General features: G+C 37.7%; 1 protein-coding gene across 9 annotated transcripts in view; it reads left to right on the top strand.

The window, feature by feature from the left end:
• Window positions 1-25,228, top strand: part of LOC306860417 (ankyrin repeat and SAM domain-containing protein 1A-like) — a gene marked incomplete at its 3' end in the record, with an annotated part of 108,767 nt that overhangs the window by 62,459 nt on the left and 21,080 nt on the right. For 5 of the 9 annotated variants that reach the window (XM_079402129.1, XM_079402125.1, XM_079402123.1 and 2 more), the window contains 3 exons: window positions 14,038-14,088; window positions 16,850-16,919; window positions 20,698-20,810. In XM_079402129.1, the coding sequence (XP_079258255.1) occupies window positions 14,038-14,088; window positions 16,850-16,919; window positions 20,698-20,810 (234 nt within the window). The remainder of the gene's footprint in view (window positions 1-14,037; window positions 14,089-16,849; window positions 16,920-20,697; window positions 20,811-25,228) is intronic. The other 4 variants (XM_079402126.1, XM_079402131.1, XM_079402130.1 and 1 more) reach the window with 1 other exon arrangement.

The following is a 25,228-nucleotide window of genomic DNA, read 5'->3' as shown; positions in this document are numbered from 1 at the left end:
TTCATACACCTTGTCTTTGTTATTTACGTTATTTCCAGTTTTTCAACTTTGTCGTGACAACGTTGTTATTAATGCTTTGACACCGTGTCCAAGCATGGATGCTTCCAAGAAAAGGAGGTGCTATAAATTCCTTGTTTGCATGGAGCTGAGCAGGTAGTCTGCCAGACTATTGTCTTGAATCTACATAAATTTGTCGTCTTCCTGTGGTCTGCATATGTTCATGATGTCAGATGATGAAAAACGGCCAGAAACAGTCCAATTAAAAGCCATCTGCTACGTTTAGGTGCATGACAAGCCTCATATGCTTAGAACAGTAGTCCCACCACAAAAGTGATAGTTTGGTTAAAAACACACTTTTTTAACAGAAGAATTCATGTAAGTGGCTACGTAAACTTTCTGGACACTCCCATTGTAAGTTTTTAACCCTAAATACAGTTTATGCTGTTGATTAAGCTTAACTCGGCATGGAACATTCCTTTAAAGATTACATGTCCATTTCTTTGAGAAAAATGTCAAAGGAAATGTCTGTAATCCAATCAGAGTTAAGCGTCCTGTATTACCATTGCTTTGGCTTCAATCTGAAGATCTAGACATTGGATACAAACACAGAGGGACTGATGTACAGTTTCCATCACACTGGGTCTTACACTCTTACAGGTGAGACGGTCACAGGTAATAGAAGACTGTTGGCCAACACACTCAAGTGCGCAGATGAATTACTGAGAATTATCGGAGGCTAAAATGCCATTTTTGTTTTCATCTTGATGCTTATTAGACATTTGTATTGAAGCCTGTTTCTGCCACTAAATAATCAATAAACATGGTAATTGCGACTTTTTTATCTCACAATTCAGGTTTTTTTTTTTTTTGTGCAAGTTTACACCTTGTAATTCTGACTTTATTTCCCATAATTGCGAGTTCGTCAGAAAAAGTCAGAATTGCAAATAAGAAACTCAGAATTGTGAGAGAGTTTTATGTTTTATTCAGTGGGCTTCCATATGTTTGACTCTTTTCTAACACACAAAATTGACCTAACATGAAAAGTAGCTAGTTGAAACCCATCAAATGTCTGTATTTGGCGTAATCTGTTGAAATGCTTCAATTCCATGGATATTCAGTTGATAGTAAGAACTGTTTCAATTATTGATTCATGATCTATGAAATGAATTTACCTCCTTTCACTAACCATTTGTTGAAGTCTTTAAGCCCTGTTTTAGCCTTTTTGGAGAAAGTGTCTTTTGCTATGCATCTTTTTTGTAGTGTAACAAAGTTAAAAAGTGAAATTGTATTATACTTTCTAACTCTTTTTTTCGCTTTCCTAAAGGTCAATGCTGTCCAAGTTTCTCTTTTTTTCCCCATTATGTCTTTTTCATGACCTTATCACCATGCGGATAACCTTACTCAGTGGGTCAGGAGACATGTCCTCTAACAATAACAATTTAGTCTGGAAATAGTTTGTAGCAGTAACAATTAGCAATAATTGTTGTAGCAGCACCTGTGGTGTTTCTGCTTTCTGTTCGGAGACACTGGATGTGAAATGACTAGAGGTCAGGGAGCAGAGAAAACTCACCTGCTGATAACCGTTTTGTTTTCTTCATTTGTCGACCTGTTCTGTGTCTGTTTTCCATTTTCTTATCTTTTCTTTCTCTTCTCTTCTGCTCGCTTTCTGTCTCTCACGCTGTTCAGCATGTTTCTGTTGCTTATGAGCCAAACATTTGAGATTTGTGTGGAATTTTTCCAGTGTCAAGATTATAGATAGATAGATAGATAGATAGATAGATAGATAGAATTTTTTTTTATATATGCTCTTGACACTGGAAAAATTTCACACAAATCTCAATCTCTATTATTAATCTAAATCTGTTATCTAAAATGTGTGTTTTATATATATATATATATATATAAAACACACATGGGCTCTGTTCCTTTCAAATTCTGTGTCCATGTTTGTTACTCTCTCCTGCCCTCTGCTGGAATGAATCTGTCTGTCTGTCTTATCTATGTGTCTCTCTGTCTATCTGTCGGTCTATCTGTCTCTGTCTGTCTATCTGTCTGTCTTATCTATGTGTCTCTCTGTCTGTCGGTCTGTCTGTCTATCTGTCTGTCTATCTGTCTGTCTGTCTTATCTATGTGTCTCTCTGTCTGTCTGTCTGTCTGTCTTATCTATGTGTCTCTCTGTCTATCTGTCGGTCTATCTGTCTCTGTCTGTCTGTCTGTCTGTCTATCTGTCGGTCTGTCTGTCTGTCTGTCTGTCTTATCTATGTGTCTCTCTGTCTGTCTGTCTATCTGTCGGTCTGTCTGTCTATCTGTCTGTCTATCTGTCTGTCTGTCTTATCTATGTGTCTCTCTGTCTGTCTGTCTGTCTGTCTTATCTATGTGTCTCTCTGTCTGTCTGTCTGTCTTATCTATGTGTCTGTCTGTCTATCTGTCGGTCTGTCTGTCTATCTGTCTGTCTGTCTGTCTGTCTGTCTGTCTTATCTATGTGTCTCTCTGTCTGTCTGTCTGTCTTATCTATGTGTCTCTCTGTCTGTCGGTCTATCTGTCTCTGTCTATCTGTCTGTCTGTCTATCTATCTGTCTCTGTCTGTCTGTCTGTCTATCTATCTATCTATCTGTCTCTGTCTGTCTGTCTCTCTTATCTGTGTGTCTCTCTGTCTCTCTGTCTGTCTGTCTATCTGTCAGTCTATCTGGCTCTATCTGTGTCTGTCTGTCTGTCTATCTGTCAGTCTATCTGGCTCTATCTGCCTGTCTGTCTGTCTCTCTCTGTCTGTCTGTCTGTCTGTCTGTCTGTCTTATCTGTGTGTCTCTCTGTCTGTCTGTCTATCTGTCAGTCTATCTGGCTCTATCTGTCTATCTATCAGTAAATCTGTCTATCTATCTGGCTCTATCTATCTCTGGCTGTCTGTCTGTCTTATCTATGTGTCTCTCTGTCTGTCTGTCTGTCTATCTGTCAGTCTATCTATCTATCTGTCGGTCTATCTGGCTCTATCTATCTCTGGCTGTCTGTCTGTCTTATCTATGTGTCTCTCTGTCTGTCTGTCTATCTGTCAGTCTATCTGGCTCTATCTGTCTATCTATCGGTAAATCTGTCTATCTATCTGGCTCTATCTATCTCTGGCTGTCTGTCTGTCTTATCTATGTGTCTCTCTGTCTGTCTGTCTATCTGTCTCTGTCTATCTGTCTGTCTGTCTGTCTGTCTATCTATCTGTCTCTGTCTGTCTGTCTGTCTCTCTCTGTCAGTCTGTCTGTCTGTCTGTCTATCTATGTGTCTGTCTGTCTCTCTGTCTGTCTGTATATCTGTCTATCTGTCAGTCTGTCTGTCTGTCTATCTGTCGGTCTATCTGGCTCTATCTGTCTATCTGTCTATCTATCGGTAAATCTGTCTATCTATCTGTCGGTCTATCTGGCTCTATGTATCTGTTTGTCTGTCTGTCTGTCGGTCTATCGGCTCTATCTGTCTGTTTGTCTGTCAATTCAATTTTTCAATTCATATTGCTTTATTGGCATGACATACTTGGATACATTGCCAAAGCATTGTACATAGAATAAAAACAAAACAAAAATACATATAATATACATCCATAAATAAACAAAACAAAATACATCCATATATATATTTATATAAACATTAATGGTACTACTAATGCAGATGTGTTCACTCTTTACTTCGTATTGTGTGGCATTTATAAATATGTTGTGCTACCAAAGCAGATGTAGGTCCTTCACAAAGTAATATTCTTAATTTGTCATTTTCATGGAGTGACTGGAACTCAGGAATAATCTGCTGTATTTGACTGTACAGTGTGTCTCTTAAGGATGTGTATTTGTCACAGTGGAGGAGGAAGTGTTCCTCCGTCTCAACTCATCCAGATCTACATTTGTTACAGATTCGCTCTTCTTTATCCACGTCTTTTTATGTCGTCCTCTTTCTATGGCCAGCTGGTGGTCACTCAGTCTGTACTTCGTCAGTAAATGTCTGTGAGTTATATTCTTGACTGAGACCAGATAGTCAGCCAGACTGTACTCTCTGTTGAGTTTCAGATAACATTGGAGACATTTCAGATAACATTGGAGGTTTGTTCTTTCCAATGCTGTATGTCTGTCTCTATCTATGTATCTGTCTCTGTCTGCTTGATTACATATAATTTCCACATATTATTAAGAAACGGGAGCTTGTAAAGGAATAGAATGTTTTTTGATGACAATAATTGATTGTTTTCTTGTAAAGGTAAACTGTAGCAGTTGTGATTGAAGGTCCTGCAGCTTGTGAAAGCCTCAGGATGAGTCTGGCGTGTACGTGAGAGAGCCGCAGAGGTTCATGTGCAGAGCTGTTTGTTTGCCGCTTCAGTGAGTTGCAGCAGCAAACTAAGCACCCAAAGTGAATCATGAAGCTTAATTCGCTTTGCTCCCATTGGATTTATGCTCTTAATGAACATGCTTTTATTGATGAGCCTCAGCGATTGCTTGATTTATGGCAAATTATGGAATCGTCATGAAATCAAATTCACTTTCTTAGTACATTGGGGATCCAAGTTCCACATTGAAAATCTTGGATTCAAAGTTATTTTTAAACTTTGTTGTGTAACATTATCATATGCATATGAATTTACATAATATGAAATGTTCTTTTTTTTTTTTTTAAAGGAAAATCGCAAATTGTTTCTTCCATGTTAATATTACAGTAAACATCTGTTGTGCATCACATGTACTTGTAATATTTTATTAAATTAAGATTCCTTAAATTTTTAATTAGTGCTGTTTTTAATACATTTGTATTAAATGATAAATCCAAAAATTAAATAAATAATTAAAACAATGTAGAATTTCAGAAAAAATTTGCCATTTCATAGAATTCAATTAATTAGACATGATTTTTGATTATTACATCTTAATTAAACCATTAATATGGAATTCAGAAAAGTTAAATGGAAAACACAGAATTTGAGAAAAAATGAAATGAGAAAAAACTTTTAATAAGTAGTTATTCAATTGTGTATGTTTCATGATTTCAATTAATTAGACATGCTTTTTACTAAAAATGAAGAAAATTTAATTAAATCATTAAATTCTAGTTGAAAATTTAAATGGGGGGGGGGGGTGGAATTTAAGAAAAAATAAAGCAGGAATTTTTAGCCACCTACCAAAAGTATATAATTTTAAATCTTTTCCCCAATATTATATCCAAAAGGATTTACTTTCTAGGAGAAACGTTCATTTTTATTCTCCAAACAATTCCCAGTGGTAACAAACACATCTCTCTCTACTTTATAAATGTGTCAGTATCTTATTTCACTCTGAAATGCTTCAGATCTCAGATGTAAAATGATTGCAAATGTTTCATGTTGACTTTAAATCAACAGCGTCTTCTCTGTCTTCTGCCTGTCGCAGCAGAATTTCTATCCATATGTTGTCTCTGTGTTTGGACAGTTAGTCCTGCAGTCCCTAATGTCCAAACAGCAGTCTGTCATCATTTCTCTTGTCTGTTTTCTGTCTGTTTCTCTCTTTCTCCTCCCCCAGCGGTCACGGCTGGCTGGTCCGGGACACTTCGCTGCCCTGAGTGACAGCGTGTGGGTGCAGGAACGCACAACACCCATCACTTTCCCTCTGTGTGTGTGTGTGTGTGTGTGTGTTCTTTCTCTTCACGCACACACACACACGATCTTACACAGTCTAATTTTTCATACAAAGGAGATTTAGACTTGCATGAGGGTGTGTGTGTGTGTGTGGTAGGGGGTTCGGCCATCCCAGGATTAGACAGTGTGGGAAGCTCTCTGTATGGGCCAGCAAGTTTAGGAAGGGGAGGTCTGGTCTGGATGCGGAGATGCAGTCATCCCGAGGGAGTTAAACGAGTGAGTCGCGTCTCCTCTGTCACCGCACGTACGTCTATGCATTCGTCCCTCCGCCATCCCGTTCCGGCCCAATGGCTGCCACCCGACCAGCGTTTGTGAGTGCGGTTGTTTTCTACCTATCAGCTGCTTTGGACGCATGATGACATTGTTTTTTAAAACAATTATCGTGTACGTGGGATTTAATGCTGATGTCCACAAATTCTCAGTGGTGAATGTCTTGGGAGGATCCAAAGATATATTTGGCTCTGTAGAGATGGATGTATTTGAAAACTTAGCAGGAATTATGCCATTGGCATCATCACAGATCTTTTCTCTTCCAGCAGTTGTTTTGGTCCGTTTGCTTTTACTGGGAGAGTTTACTCAAAAGTTGACACTAATTTTAAATCTTCCAAAATCTTCATCAATTTTATTATTTTTTTTATTTATTTTAATTTTACTTTAGAATTGCATGATGATTATTTTTATATATGTATGTATGTATGTATGTATGGGCTGTATACCTTGGAGAACCTGGCGATACGATACATACCTCGATACACAGGTCACGATTCGATACGTACCTCGATACAGAGCTGTCTCGATACGATTTGATACAATGTGACACGATTCGATACGATTCAATAAAAATACATGGGCCAGAGCCAATTAGTTAATGCTGAACACATTTACTCAACAAACAGAACTCTGCATTTTTCTTCAATTTATTGAAGACAAAAGTGCAGGGCTTGACGCTTACCTATTCCCCAAGGAGCACATGTGCTCCTAAGTCAAAAAATTTAGGAGCGCATTAAAAACATTTAGGGGCGCAATGCAAATTTTTCTAATTAGGTGTTTTAGCTTAATAAGGGGATACAAAGAGACATTTACAAGCACCATTATTTAATTTATCAGAATACAGAAAGTACACAAGGTTTTTAAGTAATTTTACTTCAGACACTATTTAATAGGCTAATTATGTAATTAGTTATAATCCTATTAAACTGTGTCGGTATAACATTTTCACAATAATCATTGAAGCTTTTGTCACGGTATATGTTTTTGTTTTTAAATCGCAATATATAATTTCTAAGTGAAAAAAAGTGTTGTCCTCCTAACAGGTTAAATAACTTTATTAAAGATAATTTACTAAAAGACTTTTATAAAAAATACATAAAAATATAAAGTAAACGAGTGTTTCAAGATTAGAGTGCAAAAGATTGTTCAAATGAACGAAAGAACAAAGTAAGGTCCCATTTATTAACATTAGTTAAAGCAGGTTAACATTAACTAAAAATGTGCAATAGCTAATTGTTGCAGTAGTTAATATTCTTTGTTAATGTTGATTAATAAAAAATACAACTATGTTAGTTAATGTTAGCTCCATTGAATTATATTAAGACAACTTTATATAGATATATAGATATCACTCTATTATAGATCAGTGGATGGGCCATGTTTAGGTTAGAAAAAATGTTTGAAAATAAATAGCTCATTAAGTCTTTAAGTAAGAATTATTTGATGCTATTGTGAAGACTAAAGCGAATATATATATCTAAATGACTGTGAAACATTATTTACACAGTTTTAGGAAAGTAGCGCAGCTGATTTGTTTACTGGGTTACCGGGGTAACGGCAGCGCTCTCTAGTGGCGAATGTGCGTCATTCAGCGCGTCTTCACTTTAACTCGCTCCGCTTTTCTTCTCATCTGTGCTCATTTAAATTAAACCGTTGCCTTTTTAAAGTTCTAAAGTAATCATATGAGGCTGCATCGCAATTTTTCCATAAATAAACAGAATAAATTAATACGTTTGTTATAGGATACTGTATAAGTTAGGCTGTTTTGTATTTTGTTTTGTATTCGCACTTGCGATCCTAAATACATTTTCCAGTTCGCACACATCTATTTTTAGTCGCAAATGCGAGTGAAATGCTCGCACTGTCGAGCCCTGAAGTGCATTATAACAAAGTGCATTTTGCTTAAATATTTGCAACTTTAAGTGCTCTGATTAATTGTACACAAATTGTATTAATCTGGAAATTACCACAAGTCAACATTTAACTTTCCAAGGGTACAGTCTGAGCTCACACAAGCACAAAATCTTCTTCTTATTATTCTTAACTTCTTATTAAATCTTCTTATAATTCTTTTTTGTGACACCATGTACTGCCATAACATATTTCACTATGAAATCACTTAAATGCTACATCTTGCTTTAACATTTTCCATGAGTTTTTTGAAACTCGCGGGCGCCGCTGCGCCCCCTAATGGCTGGGCGGAGTATCGATACTAAGGGCTAGAATATCGATACTGTATCTTTTTTTATTATATCGGTATGTATCTAAGAATCGATATTTTGAGCACACCCCTAATGTATGTATGTATGTATGTATGTGTATATATATATATATATATATATATATATATATATATATATATATATATATATATGTATGTATGTATGTATATATATATGTGTATGTATGTATATATATATATATATATATATATATGTATGTATATATATATGTGTATGTATGTATATATATATGTATATATATATATATATATATATATATATGTATATATATGTATGTATATATATGTATATGTTTGTTGCAGAACACTTTTTTTATATATAACTGTTTGCTATCATTTAGATTTTTAAGACTAACACCACTGTCACACATTTCTGCAATTAGCGTGCAAAATAAACTTTATTAATTAATGTTTCTTTCTGACAAAACAGTGTTTGGCCATTTTATTTATTTCTGTAAAGCATTTACAGACTAAGAGCATATTTAAATGTGATTACCAAACAAAACTGATTTTTTTTGTCATAATTTAATTCCCCAAACTTTTTTAAAAGCTGATGAACCAATATGATTTAATTAGTATAAAAATAAACTGTAAATTAGATTTTCTGTTTGTTGTGCCAAAATGTTTTTGCTATTGTTTGCTACGGTTTTGAAACTTTCTGAAACTTATGAGTTTGTCACATACTTTGAAGATTTAGGGTTTCCTTTTTTTTTGAAAACACTTTAACCAGTGTTTTTTTTTCTGATTTAAATTCACATTTCTAAACTTGCTACAAAAAACTATTTTGAATGCTTCAAAAATTGTCATACGAAATATTTTCATTTGTTGTGCCTGGAAACTTTTTTTGTAGTGTTTGCTTTTAAAATGTTCCTCTAAACTTTTAAAAGTTTCAACAGTTCAGAATACAACTTTTGTAAGATTTACCATTGCTTGCTACAATTTTAATTGCCCTAAACTGACCAATTGACCGTTTGCAAAGAGCTTGATTGACAGGCGATCTGACCAATCAGAACACAGATATTATGTGCTGCCGCTGCTAGCCGCCATCTTGCCCGACAGCTACGACAGTTCTACATAGAAATGCATGTTAAAACGGGTTAAAACTTTTTCAATATAACTAAATATAAATCTGTGCGGAGGGTTAAGCTGTGCTGTTGTTGGCTGCCACGGTAACGGTAATAAGCTAAGGTATTCCTTTAAAGTACTTGTTTTGCGTTCCAGAAAATCGATCTTGTCCGGCGCTGTATGCATTGCTTGCAGCGCTTAAGTTAAATACTGAGTCTTAAATAATAAAATAATGTTAAAACGTGCGCTCATATCATCCTGTGGACAAAATCCCGTGAACTTCGCCCCGATCGGGAGCTGTATAAATGCACATGTGCGCTCATCTGTTTTCAATGCAGCTAACCTCGCGTCGCTTCATGTCTTCTTCCCACTCGTTAAACATAGTTTCATCACTCTATGGCGCTCTGTAGTTTTTAAAACCATTTTCACAGGTTTCACGTTATATTGTTGCCTCGGAAAATATGTAAACGCACATGCCCAGTAGCTGCATCTGAATCACTTCTAGCCTTAACCCCAAATCAGACCAATAGATAACTTCGGTGGACTTCAACTTGAAAAATGGTGTGTTCCGCGGTTGAAATAAAACACTTTCTGATGTTTATTCATGTTCATTTCATGCAGTAAGTAAATATGAAAAGATGATCGGTTCACGTGTTTGAACTGAGGAAAAACAGTGCTCTGTCACGACATTTAAGGGCCACAAGACGGTATTTATTGTTTGAAATTCTTTAAAAATGACTCGATTTAAAAGCTGAGGGTCCTGAGACCTTGTTTCATATCAGCAGTAACCTGCTCTGTCTTCTCTGTCGGTGTGTTGTCAGGTTCCTCTTTGATCTGCGATGTGTTTTTCACTGCGAGAGAACGTGTGTGTAGTGTGAGAGCGCATTGTTTGTCGGTCATGGCAACAGCGGGTTTTGCGAACGGTCAATTAGGTCCATTTAAGCGATTAGCACATGAAACGGCCTTCCTGACAAGATTTCCGCTTTGTTGTGCCAGAACACTTTTTGCCAGTGTTTGTGATGTAACATTGTTTACAGAGAAAGGTTCTTCTGCACTGAAGCGATCTGATCTAAATGGCTCTGGGTCGACTGGCACCTGTCTTGGCAGGAGTCAGGACTTGTTGAATGGATGGCAGCTTGGCTCTTTTGTGACTGGTTCTTGCCACTCGGTCTTAGTCCTTTTGCCCTTTTGTTCGTCCATGCCAGCCTTGCCAGATGCCTGGCTGGAGTCTTTGTAGTGACACAGCGGTTATGGTTAAGAGGGCCAGAAACACACAGTCCTCCCCGTATGCACCCCAGAGCTCAGCTATACTTCAGCTGTCGACCTGTGACTCCACCACGGCCTTTGACTCCTCTATTATTTGAGCTGTTTACCATGAAGAGGCCCTTACCAGCCCTTCACAATGAATCGCTCTCTGCATTATCTCAAGAAACTGACTGCAGGCCCTGAGAATCAATAACATTTAGTTGTGTGTGTGTGTGTGATCCTGTGGGGATCACCGGCTGGACTCGCTGGTTTGGTTTATCTTCTTTAATGATGTGCATTAATGCTGGTCTGCTGATGGGAATCTGAATTGTGTTTTCAATGCAATTTTCATATTGGTTGAGAGTGGTCTGCGACTCAAGGTTGTGTATGTGTGTTTCTGTGTGTGTTTAAACACTGTCTACTCCGAGGCTTATTGTATTCAATTATGTATTTTCTGTTACTCCTTGTGTTTTGATGTGGGTCAATGGATGGAGTTATTTTATAGGATAACCATGCGAGCCATATTCTTCATGCATGTCAATGAGTCACATCTAATGTGTCAGACTGAAGATCAAACAGAACTTTTCATTAACATTTCATAGGCCGCAGAGCACTTCAGTAAACTAATACCCCTCAACTAGTGTCTGTCAGCTCGGGTTCTCTGAACTGCACTATTGACGACTACAGGCAGCTTAACCAACAAACTCTCGTTACAGTAAATGGTCACTTTTCTAATAATGCAACATTAATGTTGTCACCAGGCGCAGTATGATGCAATTGACATAATTTTGAGTTTGTAGAATTTTTGAGTTCTGTTTGTCTCACATTGTACTCAGCAGCTCCGCCCACAGTGAAATCTGATTGGTCCAAAATCCTGATACACACAATTATATGTTCATAAGTATGAAATATTCGCAGCAAAAAGGAAATGAGTGTCAAACAAAATACCCTCTTTATGAATGTGTTGGTTATTTTCCTGTTCTAAATAGAATATAATGGCTGTGGGAATGGATATTTATACACCAAGTGCATTTTTTATAATTACGACATTTTATAGTATTTTATTTATTTTTTTATGTGGTATCGTAATTTTTGGGAAAAAGATGATATAGGTCTCAGTTTGGGACAAAGTTCTCAGTTTCGGGACTGCACCACAGAATGTGGGATGGATGGTCACCCTATTCCTGCCATTACTACAATCCCTATTAATAAATGTGGCAGAAAGGCAAAAAATAGAGTAATACTATAATAATACTGATAAAAATAAATCTCTTGGTTGGGGTTTGTCGCTGCAATCTGGTTACCAGTCAGAGTTCAAATTTACTTATATTAGTGTTGTTGTATTTTTCAGTGTGCAGTTTGCAGCCATCGTTCACAAGATCTACTCTGTTATTTGCATGTTTATTTAATATTTTGCCTAATTTGATAATGCTTTCTGCTACCAGAAAGGTACTGCTCAGCTTGATTGAGCATGTTTTATCATATTGAAACCTATTGCGTAGGATTTTGCAGATTTTTCTAACCCTCACTGACCCAGAGAAGTATTATTTTACAACCAGTGCACTTCTATTGTTGTATTCCTTTTAAAACTAGTATTTTGTTATTTTTAGGTGTGTGTGTGTGTGTGTGTGTGTGTGGTGTGGGGGGGGGGGGGGTGATCTGTTTTGCAAACACAAGCAGTATACTGTATGATGCAAGCTCTCTTGCTGATGTAGAACACATTTAATTATTTAGCATTTATTCACTCATTTATTTCCTTTGCATGCAATATTTCTCAGTTTGGTTCATTAATTGAGACGTGCATAATGCATGTGATTATAATACACTTTGCCTTATTTGCATGCAGCACAGTTAATCTGGACTAAGTTTAAACCTGTCAGCCTGTGGAGTCGTCCACTGGAGATCTCCGGCTCTGTTTAGAGAGTCAGAGATAATGACAGATGCTTGAGGAAGCTCAAGTAAGCTCAGGTATGTTTCCTGAAGCTACACTTAAGAGAGAGATTTGTTTTTTCTTCTTCTGATTTTAGGAAGCTTCTTCTGATTTTAGGAAGCCATCCCACATTCTGTGGTGCAGTCCCGAAACTGAGAACTTTGTCCCAAACTGAGACCTATATCATCTTTTTCCCAAAAATTACGATACCACATAAAAAAATAAATTTGTAAATAAATGTCACATTTGGACCAGCATTGGTGTTGAATTGCCTCTAGATGGCTCCATGTAATGATATTAGTTTTCTTCTTTTATTTTCTTAATCACAGCATATATTTTGACATGTTTGGTGGAACAGAAATGAGACACTTCTTTAATAAATCCATATGGTAAAAACTCAAGAGTATCATGGGTTAAATGTGCTTAGCTGTCAGTGTCATAATGCAAAAACGTAATCATCCCAAAAATGCAAAAGCAAATGTATGCGTTTCTTTCAATTTTGGGGTGAAATATGACCTGGATATGTTCTTGGTTCACCCAGTTATGTAAGTGTTCATGTAACATTTGCCCTGGCTAATTATACTTATGCATTTATCTGCAGTGAAATATATCACTAGCTGACATAGACATCAGTTCGTTATTCATCTTAATTTCTTTTCCAATTGTGTGATAAGGTCAGCAGACACACTGATTATATTGAAGAATTCTGATGTAGATAAATATTAGAGACTTTGCATTTCAAACAAGAGGCGAAGCGTTTGTGGCAAAGAGGAGTTTGGGTTGGGCTTTGCTACTGAAATCTGGTTAAAAGTCACAGCTTTATTTAAATGTTGCATATGCAGACGTTTTTCACCGGTTCTACTTTCCTGTCCCGTATATGCTTATTTCATATTTTGATGTTTTCCGCTACCAGAAAGGCCACTGCACAGTAATTTGCATTATTCAAGACAGAAAAATACAAAAATAAGATACCCCGTTTCCATAAATAACATATTCATTGTTCATAAATTAACATATTTTAAGTCACTAGATTTCTCTTTATCAATCAAGGTGAAGTCAGTATGGACTGATTAATACTGACGCTTTATTTCAGCTTTTTTGCTACATTTTTGTTCGCATTATATTAGCTATCTTTGACAAACTGGTATTGTTTGATCACTAGCTATAACGCTGTGAAAATTTGTAAAAGACAGGAAGTGAATATCCGTTCATGTGCTCTAGCAGATGCACTGTATATTGAAAATGAGAAAACTGTGCTGTGGGACAGAGAGATGTCAGACATAACTGATGACTCGTCTGCCTTCTGATGGATTCTGGACGAGACTGGAATGAAAGAAACTTCACACAACTTATCTTTAAATCAAAAATACTCTCCTGTTTTACATGGAGCCTGAGTGCCAGGATCAAAGCGTTTCCTCTTTCCCAGACTATTCATTTTTTTTGACAGCCATTCAAGTGTTTGTGCATCTTTAAAGGGTTTATTCCTGGAAAAACGGTCACTGAGGTGTCAAACCAACCTGGAGGTCACGTTTATATTTAGTTCCCATTAACTGTATTAAAGGGTTTCTCAATTGTGCTATTGTCAAGGGTCACACTTTGTTCTCACTTTAAGCAAAAATAGCAATTAAACAGAAGTTGGTTTTCTCCCTGCAGAAACAGAGGCATTCCCTCTCTATTCCATGGAGACAGCGGCCGCCCCAAAGAGTAAGACCCTCCACACGTCCCTCTGGCTTCTTGTCCACGTCTGCTGTTCCTCTGCTCTGCTGCTCGCCGGTTATTACAGATTCTGCAGAACCAACCCTTCTACACAGATATTACTGATAGCAAAGTTAAATTGAGGTGTACTTATGATTACATGTTTTGCCAATGAATAGTTTACCAAAAAAAATTATAATTATTTAAAAATATATAAAATAAAAACTTTCCATTGTTGTTAAAGTTGAAGAAATGGTTCACCCAAAAATGGAAATTTTGTCGTCATCTCCATGTCTTTTCAAACATGTTGATAACCAAACAGTTTTGGTTACCATTGACTTCCTTTGTATTTTTTGACCATACAATGGAAGTCAATGGGAACCAAAACCGTTTGGTTACCAACATTCTTCAAACTTTTTGGGTGATCTATTGCTTTCACTAAAACTATTAAAAAAATATTTTTGTTAATTTAAATAATGCTGAATTAAAGGTGCCATAGAATGGAAAACCTTGGCTTAGTTGGGACATGGTTAGCTCCTTGCTAGCGGTAGCCTGTTACAGTACATAAGATTTCACTAACCACATAAACAGAGTAAGTTGAGATGCCTGAGGATGATGGCGAATGATTTACAGATCCGAGGACCACTGACAAGCATTGTAAAATGTGTGGTAAGTACTACCGCTCCATAGTATTAACAGAGTACATGCGATAGCGAATCTCGAAACTGAAAGTAAAACGCGATCGTGCATTCCAAAACCGTTTCAGTGCCCAGCATATTAATAGCGGCTCCCTGATGCCCGCATTTTATTTACAGTATAATTGTCCAACGATATAACTGTGCAAGCAAGTATTGAAATATATATTTTCCCTGTGTGTCCTTCCTGTGAGCTACTGAAATGAGCCGCGCTGTGAAACAGCCAATAAGCCAAAGACGGACCGTTTCATTCTGGGGAGAAATATTAGGGTTGTGAATGGACATGAAAAACTGTTTCTGGAGAATTTTTGCCCCTACCTAAGCCACATACCTTCTATGTAGATATCAGAGAACAATTTAAAATATTGTATCAGTGCATTCTATGGCACCTGTAAATAAATTTAAATCTAAATATTAGATGAAAAACATTTAACGTTATTATACATTTTTTTATAAAGTTGCTTTGGCAGCTACTGAAATAAATTGCTAAAAATTAATAAATAAAGCAAGCTATATTGAAATACTAAAACTTGAAATGAAATTAGAAATAAATAGAAGCTCATCCAAAATGTTAATACATTGTGATGTTCCAAACCAGCATGTCTTTCTTCTTTGTGAGACAAAAGGAGATGTTCAGAATGTTCATGCTGTTCTTTTCCATACCTATAAATAAGTAAAAGTAGAAAAAGTTGCCCATATATAATAGTTTTGTGTGAAAAACAGAGCAAAATTAAAGTCATCACTCACTGAAAAACTTTACCATTGCACATATGCTTATGATATGGATGAGAGCGGAACGAACATTCTTCAGAATATCTTCTTTTGTGTTCCACTGAAGAAAGTCAGTCATACAGGTTTGGAACAACACAAGGATTAGTCAATAATGATAACTTTATTTTTGTGATTTATTCGGTTCAATATTTGTCTGTCACTAAAAGTTTGGAAACCTTGTCAGTGTCTTCTCGCAGCTCTTTCTCGGACAGCCTTTCTTAGCGGTTGCTCTCGCTCCTTTTTCTGTCTTTTGACCTCGCTACTTTGGAAAAGCAATTGCTCTGCAGCTTTGCTGTCACTTAAAATAAAGTTTTCTTTTACTAACTCAGTTCATTATTTTTCAAATTTCTGCTAGTGGTTAATATCAGCCACACAGACGCATTATCCCCCAATTAAAAGAATTTCTGTGCGGCATTTGCAAATGCCTCGTCACCTCCTCTATTGTCTTCATATTACATAACTCCACAGTTGTACTGAAGAATTAGGAGCTGCTTCCACACATCAGTAGATTCATCAACTGCTAAGGACAGATCTTAATCTCAGTGATTTGGATACGGCCTGTTTTTGATGTTATGAATTCATTTTTTGTGATTGAATTAATGAATTTCCACATTAAAATGACAACCCAGACTGTGCTGATGTTATGTAATCAGTGTCCTTTCAGTTACCGCAGCAGTCTGTCAATCACTGAAGGGTGTGGACGTCATGATCAATGAATGCTGACTCCAAGTGTAGAGTTGCTTACATGTTGTTAAACTCTGCTAACTTTCACAAATGTCCTGCTTGGCTAAATTGCATTAATATATTCAGATGCAAGGCAGAACTTATATTTTTTCAGAGAGTGTCTTGTAGTCTGACATTTAACTGGTTGGACTAGTGATTGATGTTGGGGACTATATGAAATGACATCCTGGACATGTTTTTCTTTTGTTCTTCTGCATGTTTACAAGTTTACCTGTATGTCTTGGTGTTTACTTTCTTGGGATTTTGGACTCTAGATTGTCTTTCATGGTTAAGCTTGGGTAGTTGACTGACACTCAGTTCACCTGTGACTGTATTGGTCAGGACTGGTGCAATCAAATATTTTGCTGTTTCTTATTTGCATTATGCATGATTCTTATAACCTTGGGATGATAGATGGTGTTTTCTCAGTCGGATTTGTTGCTGCATTACTGCTTCGTCTGCTCTGCTGGGAAATCATGAATGCAAAGTTTTAACATAAATCGCAGCTGCTTTTTTTTTTCACGCTGCACTGTGATTAGTGTCTTCATTTGGTTTCACTGTGTTTGTTTTTTTGCTTACAGATTGAGAAGATCATGACCCTTATTGGTGCCGGCATCAACTTCTCCAAAGACCAGGAGTGCCCTGACACAGGTATATCTTTTTTTTGTTTTCGGTTTAAAATAAATAACACTTTTTCCAATCTGATCTTTAGAAAATCTCAAAATGAATATCAAATTGTATTTGTGCATTATTATGTAGAGTTGGCAAAATGTTGTTTTTTTTTTATCGGCCATTATCGGTTATCGGCAAACATGAAAATAATTGAATTATTATTAAAGGTGCACGAAAACTTTGTTGTGCTTTATAATGCATTTATGCCTTTTGTGCGGCTTAACAGTAACAGAATAGTATACACAATATTGGATTTGGATCAGCCCTGTCTGACCGATACCGATCCGCCAGAAAATAGCAGTATCGGAGCCGATACCGATATGAGTATCGAAACGGCACATCCCGATTTATTATCCTACAACCATTATGGTGTAAAAAAAAAAAACAAGTTTTGAATTGTAATATTTTTAAAGGAGTAGACTGTAACAATATTACACATGCCTACTATTCATACTGTTATATTAAGTCCTACGGTTTCATTTTACAGTAAATACAGTCAATAACTAAGGCGCAAGAAGATGCTTTTGAATGAAACGAGAGAGAGTGCGGCGGTGTGAAATGAGTAGGGTTGCAAAAAGGTGGAAGTTTCCATTAAATTTTGGAAATATTCCAGAAATTTTGGAAACTTTCCAAGATTGTTTGGAATCTTCTGGGAATTTTTGGAAAGTTTTTGCTCTCGCAGCTTTGGCCTCCTAGTTGTAGCTGAACATCAAGTGTCTTCCTGGATTCTATGTTTTAAATGAGGATCTGCCTTAGCATCGGCTCCCCTATGAAATGAGACCTGACCAAGCAATCCAGCAATGAAACTCAATAACCTATTGATGGGCAAGAGAAAGACGAAGGCCAAGTCCAGAAGAGTTACATTAGTGAACAGAGGATATGAGGTTGGGTGGCCCTTTAAATGGAGAATGAGAAATCCCAGTGTGCCGTTGAAGGACGAGGGGACACTTGAGAGTTAAATCAATGGACGCTGAGATGCTTGACGATTCCGCCTTGGTGATGCATGACCTTTTTCTGTATGGAGGCAGCTTATTGACCTTCCTCTGGAATTAACCAAACTACAGCAATCGAGACCAGAGGGGCCGTCACGCTTGCTGTACCATTCGCTCCCACTTGGCAACTCCTGGAAAAAAAGGATGGGAAAGCTGCTGTAAGCCTTGAAAATAAAGCACCCTTCTCACATCAGTGTATCTTAAAACCTGTAAACACCATTTCAAGTGGTGTGTGTCTCTGCAAGGGGCCTTTGTGTTCCAACTGGGTTCATTGGCCCATATAAGTGCAAAGCCTAGCTAGAGGACCAGTCCTTTCTCTGTCCTTGGTCACATGGCACTGCCTCTGACCTCATTTCCTGTTTCCTGCGGGCATCCTACTTGGACATGACTCTTGGTTTTTAATTGTATTAGTGTTGCATACTAAAGCCAGCATTCATTACTTTTGCTCGGATTGACGTTAGAAATTCGAACAAAACTGTAAACAAAGTATTATACTGCAAAGGCCCTGCACTGTTTGTGCTTTCGATATAAATCATGTGGCTTGTTGAGGAGCAGTGCTTTTATTCTAAGAACTTAAGATTTTGGGATATGCAATAAAATGGGGAAAATAAATCTGGGTACTTTTTGTTCAAAGCCAGCAAACCACCATTTAAATACCTCAGAGAACACTTGTACCATTTAACTAGTCATAATGCTTTTTTTAAGAATCTAAAGTGTGAAAATGTATCAGCTATACAGAACTTTGACTTGGCTTGCCTTTTCTAATACCACTGGAGAACTCTGTAACTGGTGGTTTTGCATTTCTTTTATAATGCATTTGTCACATCAACAACACAGTATTTCATTAATAAACTGCTGCAACAGGATTGTTGGCAGAGTTTTTCTGCTTTGTTTCTGTCTGTGTGGATAAAGGTGCTAAAATATTAACATGCATGAGTGTCAGGGGAATTAGAAGAAGAACTGCCCTGCAGCTTGGCAATAAACCCAGAGCTACGTCCTCCAGCCTAGAAGCTCTGCATATGCTTCTGTGTTTATGCTTTGCTTTCTGGGTAATCACTGTTAAGCTTTATTTCTTTAATCAATGCCTCTAATATTGTTACCATTGTCAACAATGCTCTGACGAAAGAGTAATGGCCCTGGTTGGGTCAATGAACGGGACAAAGGTTTGATGAGTCCTTAGATAATGGACAGCAGGCCCGCATTTTCTTTTATGGGGAAGAAAGAGCGAGGCAGGGAGGGGAGGAGACAGGGAGAGGGAGGGGGAGCAGGAGCGAGGGAGAGAAAGGAGGAGACAGAGCAGGAGCGCTGCAGAGCAGAATTGACAGCGTCCGGTCGAACAAGGAGACCGCACCTTCAGATTGCTGCTGCTTTTCTTACAACATCCAGACTCATCCGCGCTGCAAGTGTGTCAAGTTTTACCGGCATTCTCTGGAGCAGGCAAACACCCCACTGACCTTGCATTCCTAATTCAACAGCTGCCGCGACGTCTCGAGGAACTAGAGGGATAGCGAGATGTCTGCAACGTATTCTGAGGATTGACTGATGTGGGACGAGCACCCACTTTCTCTGTTCGGAAAGTGGGAGACTTTGTCGTGTTGGAAAAGCAAGTCTTGTACTTTTGCAGTTGGGTGTCTCTGATTAAGTTGAATGACTCGGGTGGATATTACTTCTCATTGGTTTTTCCATTCGCTTTTGCTTTTAATTCGGTTTTGATTACACCGGTGTATATTGGTGAGGCTTACATTTTTTGCCGTCTTCTGCATCTAAATTTAATCAAAGTCAGACATTCTTGTTTTGGAATAAAGTTGATATCAAGGGTTTTATTTGAGCGAAGACTCAGAAGCTTTTTTTGCTCTTTGCCTACATCTCATGTACCTTTGATCCTGAGAATCACAGAGTGACTTTGTGCAATGCAAGTCGTGCAATCCTGCCTGGCTTTTAAGTAGCGCTATCGTAGAGATTGGATTAGAAGTTAATTTGCATGAGGAGTGCAGTACGCAAGTTAAGAGTTCCCAGGCTTACGGCAGAGTCCCATAGCAATTTTTAGTCACAGGAGATTGTGACGTTTTCGGCATCAGTTCAAGGGATCGGTAGACATTGCTTGGGAGTAATGATTGTTTGAGAAGTTTACTTGTGCATTTACCTCCACATGGACACCAATGAGGGAATACCAACTTTCAATCGTCTCATCCTCTACTGCGCTCTTCCTCATTAAACACCCCAGTCAATTAGGCCTTGCAAAGGTGGATCTGCAAACTCACATTTCCAGGAGTTAGCCTGTTTGGGATTATAAGGAAACTGGATTGATTACAATGGTGCACATTGTCTTCTGTGACTTTTTGGGTTGTGAAATCAAACCTTTGATTCATAGGGCGATTTCTGGGCTCAAATGGAAACTTTGATAATTGCTGGTCTTGGCACCCTGTTGTACTTCATAGTAACCAAATGTAAATTGATTCAAATGTTAATTGATTCAACGGAGACATAATGTGGAGTCTAAATCTGTGATCAGTCCCAGCGTTGGGCCCAATCTTCTTTCCAAATTCATCTACAGCAAACTTCATTCTTAGCTAGCGTGGTTTCGCCCCTGCTGTGGGAGCGACCACACCTCTCGGCCGGGATCCTGTCGCCTCTGCCATCCTGGTGTTTGTGCTCTCGGCACTGTTGGCCGAGGATGATGTGGCAGTGCCACGTCTCTTCCTCCGAGTGCCGATGCTACCGTCTCAATGGTTTCTCGCTGCTCAAGCGCCTTCCTTTGTCCACAGGTGGATCCGGGAGGCTGCTTGAACAGCCGGTCGGGGATTGGTTGGCGCATATAGGCCTTCCGCAGTATGAGAGCAAGCTACTTCTCAACGGCTTCGACGACCTGCGGTTCATGGTGAGTAACTCCTACCTAGTTGTCTCCTTCAAATAAAAGCATTTCACTTTGCTATTCTACCTGTACATACTGTACTGTGCTACATAAATTTTTTATCAAATCTGATTGTCTTCAAGAAAATGATCATAGATTGCTTGTTATTACATCGAAGAGCTTTTGTATGTTTTGCATGCCAGTTTTGGTATTCTGGTGCTTATGGATCTTGGCCAGTAACTCTGATGTTGCCTTCATTCAAACATGCAGAAAGAGAGTTTTCTAGTACCTTGAATAAATAAGCATTAAGTGTTTACAAGTATGCTGCCGTAGCAGAGCGAAGCTACAGCCAAGCAAACTTCTGTAGCAGCAGCAGAACTGTCAGCATTCTTCTTATGCTGGGAGGTCAAATGAACAGCGAGCGTTCTTTGGTCTTAACATGATTTGCCATAGCAAAAATAGGCACTTAATCAAGGCGGAGGCCCTGAATGATCAATCATTAACAACCTAATTAGGACTTTGTTATGAGATTGGATGCTAAGTGGAAATTTGATTTAGACAGAGCTCAATCACTTCCGATAACTACACACTATAGACAACAGAAGTTTATAAAAACACTAGCCTCTGGAAAATAGGTTTTGACAATCTCAATAAAGAATGTGGTTTTTGTGTTTGTTTTTTTGTGCTTGCCAAGGCACCAGGTTTCAACACCAAGAATGATACCTCAAATCTCTTTTTATTTTTTTGGAGTAAAGGTGAGCTAATACTTTTCTAAGTGACTCTTTTGATGAATTCCACCTGGTGGAAGATACAACAGGCCGAACGTTTTCTTTGAAATCAGATTCACGTCATATCTAGGGAGTAGGATATCATAGACTGGCATTGAGATTTTTCTAGACTTGGGCATCCAGAACTAGAACACATTTTCTTAAGCAGTTTATAACAGTCTTTTCTCAAATAGTGTATAAATATAGTTGCAATTGATTACACTAAAGAAGCTGTTGATTCGTATGTTTTTGAGGATTCATATATTGGGACATGGCCCACAAACAGGTTCTTCACCGGACTGAGAAGCCCATGCGGCTTTATGAAAGAAGCCTGGTGCCTTATAAGGGGCTGTGTTGTTTTTACCATGTGAGGTAATGAGAATTGATGGTGATGCGGTTGAAAGCCTCAGCTGGCCGAGGGAGGCGATGTGTGTTGTAAATCAGAGATACAGACGGGTCCCTGGTCGCCCTCTGTTCCACGCTGAGCGCCACCTCATTGCAGGAGTAATGAAGGTTTTATAGCCAAGCTGGTCAGCAGTAGGTGAGTGTGTGTGTGTGTGTGTGTGTGTGTGTGTGTGCATTGTCCTGATGTATCATCCATCTCTGCAGATCCTTCAAAACATCATTCTAGATGTACTTACAAAGATAGAAAAATGCAATATCAAGCTACAATCCATTGGTTATTTGTAATGACTCTGAAGCCCAGTTTAGCACTGATGCATAAAGTAGTTGATTGTGGTACCAATACAATTATACAATTTTTCTAAGCAAATTTGATACCCGAAAAAGTGTACGCACTACTAAATACTTTACTATTCATTCATTCATTTTTTTAAAAGAAATCAATACCTTTATTCACCAATGACACATTAATTTCAAATAAAGGTGACATTTCTCATTTTTCAAAAGTCAAATACATGCTTTTCTTTTTAATTTTCTATTCATCAAAGACTTTAAAAAAATGCATTTCCTCAAAAATATTAAGCAGCATAGCTGTTTTTAACACTGATAATAATAAAACATGTTATTAAATCATCATATTAGAATGATTTCTGAAGGATCATATGACACTAGACTGGACTGGAGTAAAGAAGCCTAAAATTCAGTTTTACATTTTACTGAAATAAATAGCATTTTAAAATATATTTAAGTAGAAAACAGTTATTTAAAAAAATAAAATAAAATCAGTAGATTGCAGTTAATGTTTTTTTATTAAATAAATGCAGCCTTGATAAGCAGAAGAGACGTTTCATTTCTTTTTATTCAGTTAGTCAGCTCATGATGTGACGCTGTACTCCAAATCAGTGGCGTGGCATGATGCGGTCACATAATCGCATAATACGTCCTTTGGATTTGAGTGTTCAGCACAACTCCACAATAACACTTCTACTGATACAGAAGTCCAGTCTCTCTGCTGCATTCAGATTGCCTTGCCTGAATGCATTTGTGGACTTGTTCTGATTTATATATGCAGGATTAATAAATCTTGGCTGGACCGTTCTGCTGTATTCTCTTACATACTTAACTCTGAATGTCTTAGTGGAGTGTAGTGAGGAATGGATTCAGCTTAGATGTGTTTATATGCCAGTCTGTACCTATCATACTGTAGCCCAGCCGCATTGAGCTTCTTAAGCAAAAGCCTCAATTTCATCTCCATGCATTTGAAATTTCGAAAAAGGTCAGTCTTTTTTACAGTGAGCTGATTGGAAAGAGGCAGGCATTTTTCACATGACTATTTAATAGCTCAGCGGGTTTAGCATCGTGAGCTGTCGATGTGTTTAATAGCTGCAGAACGCTTTGAACATCACTGTAAAGCTCCTTCCCGTCTTTGTGTCTTTTTTCAACTTTCTCCCCAGTGCTTTTTGGAGATGAAGACTTCATCTTTCTGTGCTCTGACTCTGTTTTTTATGTCAGAGTGGAGCATTGAGTATATGTTCTCTCTCAGATAATGCTTGAATGCAGAGGAAGCTTGGCTTTTTTACATGCATAAACATGTTTTATTTATTTTGTAGTTTTCTGCTCTCTTCTCTGTACTCTTAGTTTTCCAGAATTCTCCTCACTATATTAAAAGAAGACAGGGCTCCAGGTGGTGACTTTAATGGTTACTAATGTAACAAAATGTTTATGGCAATAATTTAAAATCTAGTCACGTTTGATGACAGTCTGGAAGGTTTTATGCATGTCAATATATATTTTTTTCCTCAGATATTATCTTGTAGGCTGCCGTTAGCTGACAACTTCAGCCAACGGATGAAAAAAATTACTCTCATGAGCCTAGTTCTTTTTAATGCATCAGTCAAAAAGATTCTCGCCGGTCAGTTTATCGGACTCTCAGTGATTGAATCATTCAGAGCCGTGAACCGAAAGACTGTGCCGTTTCCACAGTCATATTAACCTACACAACTGTTTCCAACATTGCTAATAATAAGTGTTACTAACTTGTGTTATGAGCCAGATCAGCATATTAGAATGATTTCTGAAGGACCATGTGAAGATTAGAGTAATGATGCTAAAAATTCAGATTTGATCACAGGAATAAATTACATTTTAAATTATATTCAACTAGAAAACAGTTATTTTAAATTGTAATAATATTTCACATTTTTGCTAATTTTATTGTATTTGTAATCAAATAAATGCAGGCTTGGTGAGCAAAAGAGAATTTCAAAAACATAAAACAATTAAAACCCCCAAACTTTTGAATGCTGGCTGATACGCTTGGCCAAATAGTTATTTACATATCCATTTACACTACTTTAGAATTTGCCCAAATTTTGCCCGAACTGATGCAAGTGTTACTCTGTGTTCATTTATTTGGAGAATGTGTATGTGGAAAATGGGATTTCAGGATTCACATCTCTTCTTTAACCAGTGTGGTTTCATGCATATTAAAGACTTTCTGAAAGTCAGCTCTGGAGTAATTTACTTGCTGTACTAGAAAGAGACACGTCTGTGTGCTCACCAAGGCATGGTGGTTTCCCCATTGCCCTCCTTTCCCAACTACTTCCAAATGCATTTGCATGGAGATGGAGTGCAGAAGTAAGACTCAGAGGTCCCGCTTTAATTCGGAGACCTGTGGTGAGGTCGTCTTACATCTCTCCAGAAGTGCATTACCTCCCATATCCCGCTCCCTTCCATCTTCCCATCCTGTCATCATCCCTGCATTCCACTTCTCCTAAATTCACCCCAGAGCAGGCGATCGCCGTTGATCATGGGTGAGATATTTGATCAATAATTGAGATGAGCTCGTCTGCCATGTTTTTAGGTCTTGCATTAAGACTCAGCGTCCAATTTGACTTTAATATGTTGCTATTTTTACTCATGCTTGAGTATTAAAAGGCATTTAAAATTAAAGGAAAATCTGAGGACACAGTGGATTTCAAGAGGTGCATTATGGGAATTGTAATTTGCTGATGTCAGATGTGAAAGGTAGAGGCATAATATTCAGTTAAACAGGTTAATTCGGTGTGTTTATTACATGCATTTGTTTCAGCGGAGCGCTGTACTCTGCTGTTTGTGTCATACCTGTGAGAACAAGGTTAGTGTTTTTGGAAAGGGAGGGAAACGGAAGTTTAAATAAATGAGATGCTTCTGTCTCGATATCTCGATATTTTTCAGCCTGTTGAGGATATACAGTGTGAATTACATTCATATTTTCTTGTGCTGTCAAACGATTAA

This window comes from Barbus barbus (assembly GCF_936440315.1).
Source record: "Barbus barbus genome assembly, chromosome: 41".
NCBI lineage: Eukaryota > Metazoa > Chordata > Actinopteri > Cypriniformes > Cyprinidae > Barbus > Barbus barbus.
The sequence above is the reverse complement of the archived record's forward strand: the minus strand, read 5'-3'. Positions and strand labels throughout refer to the sequence as shown.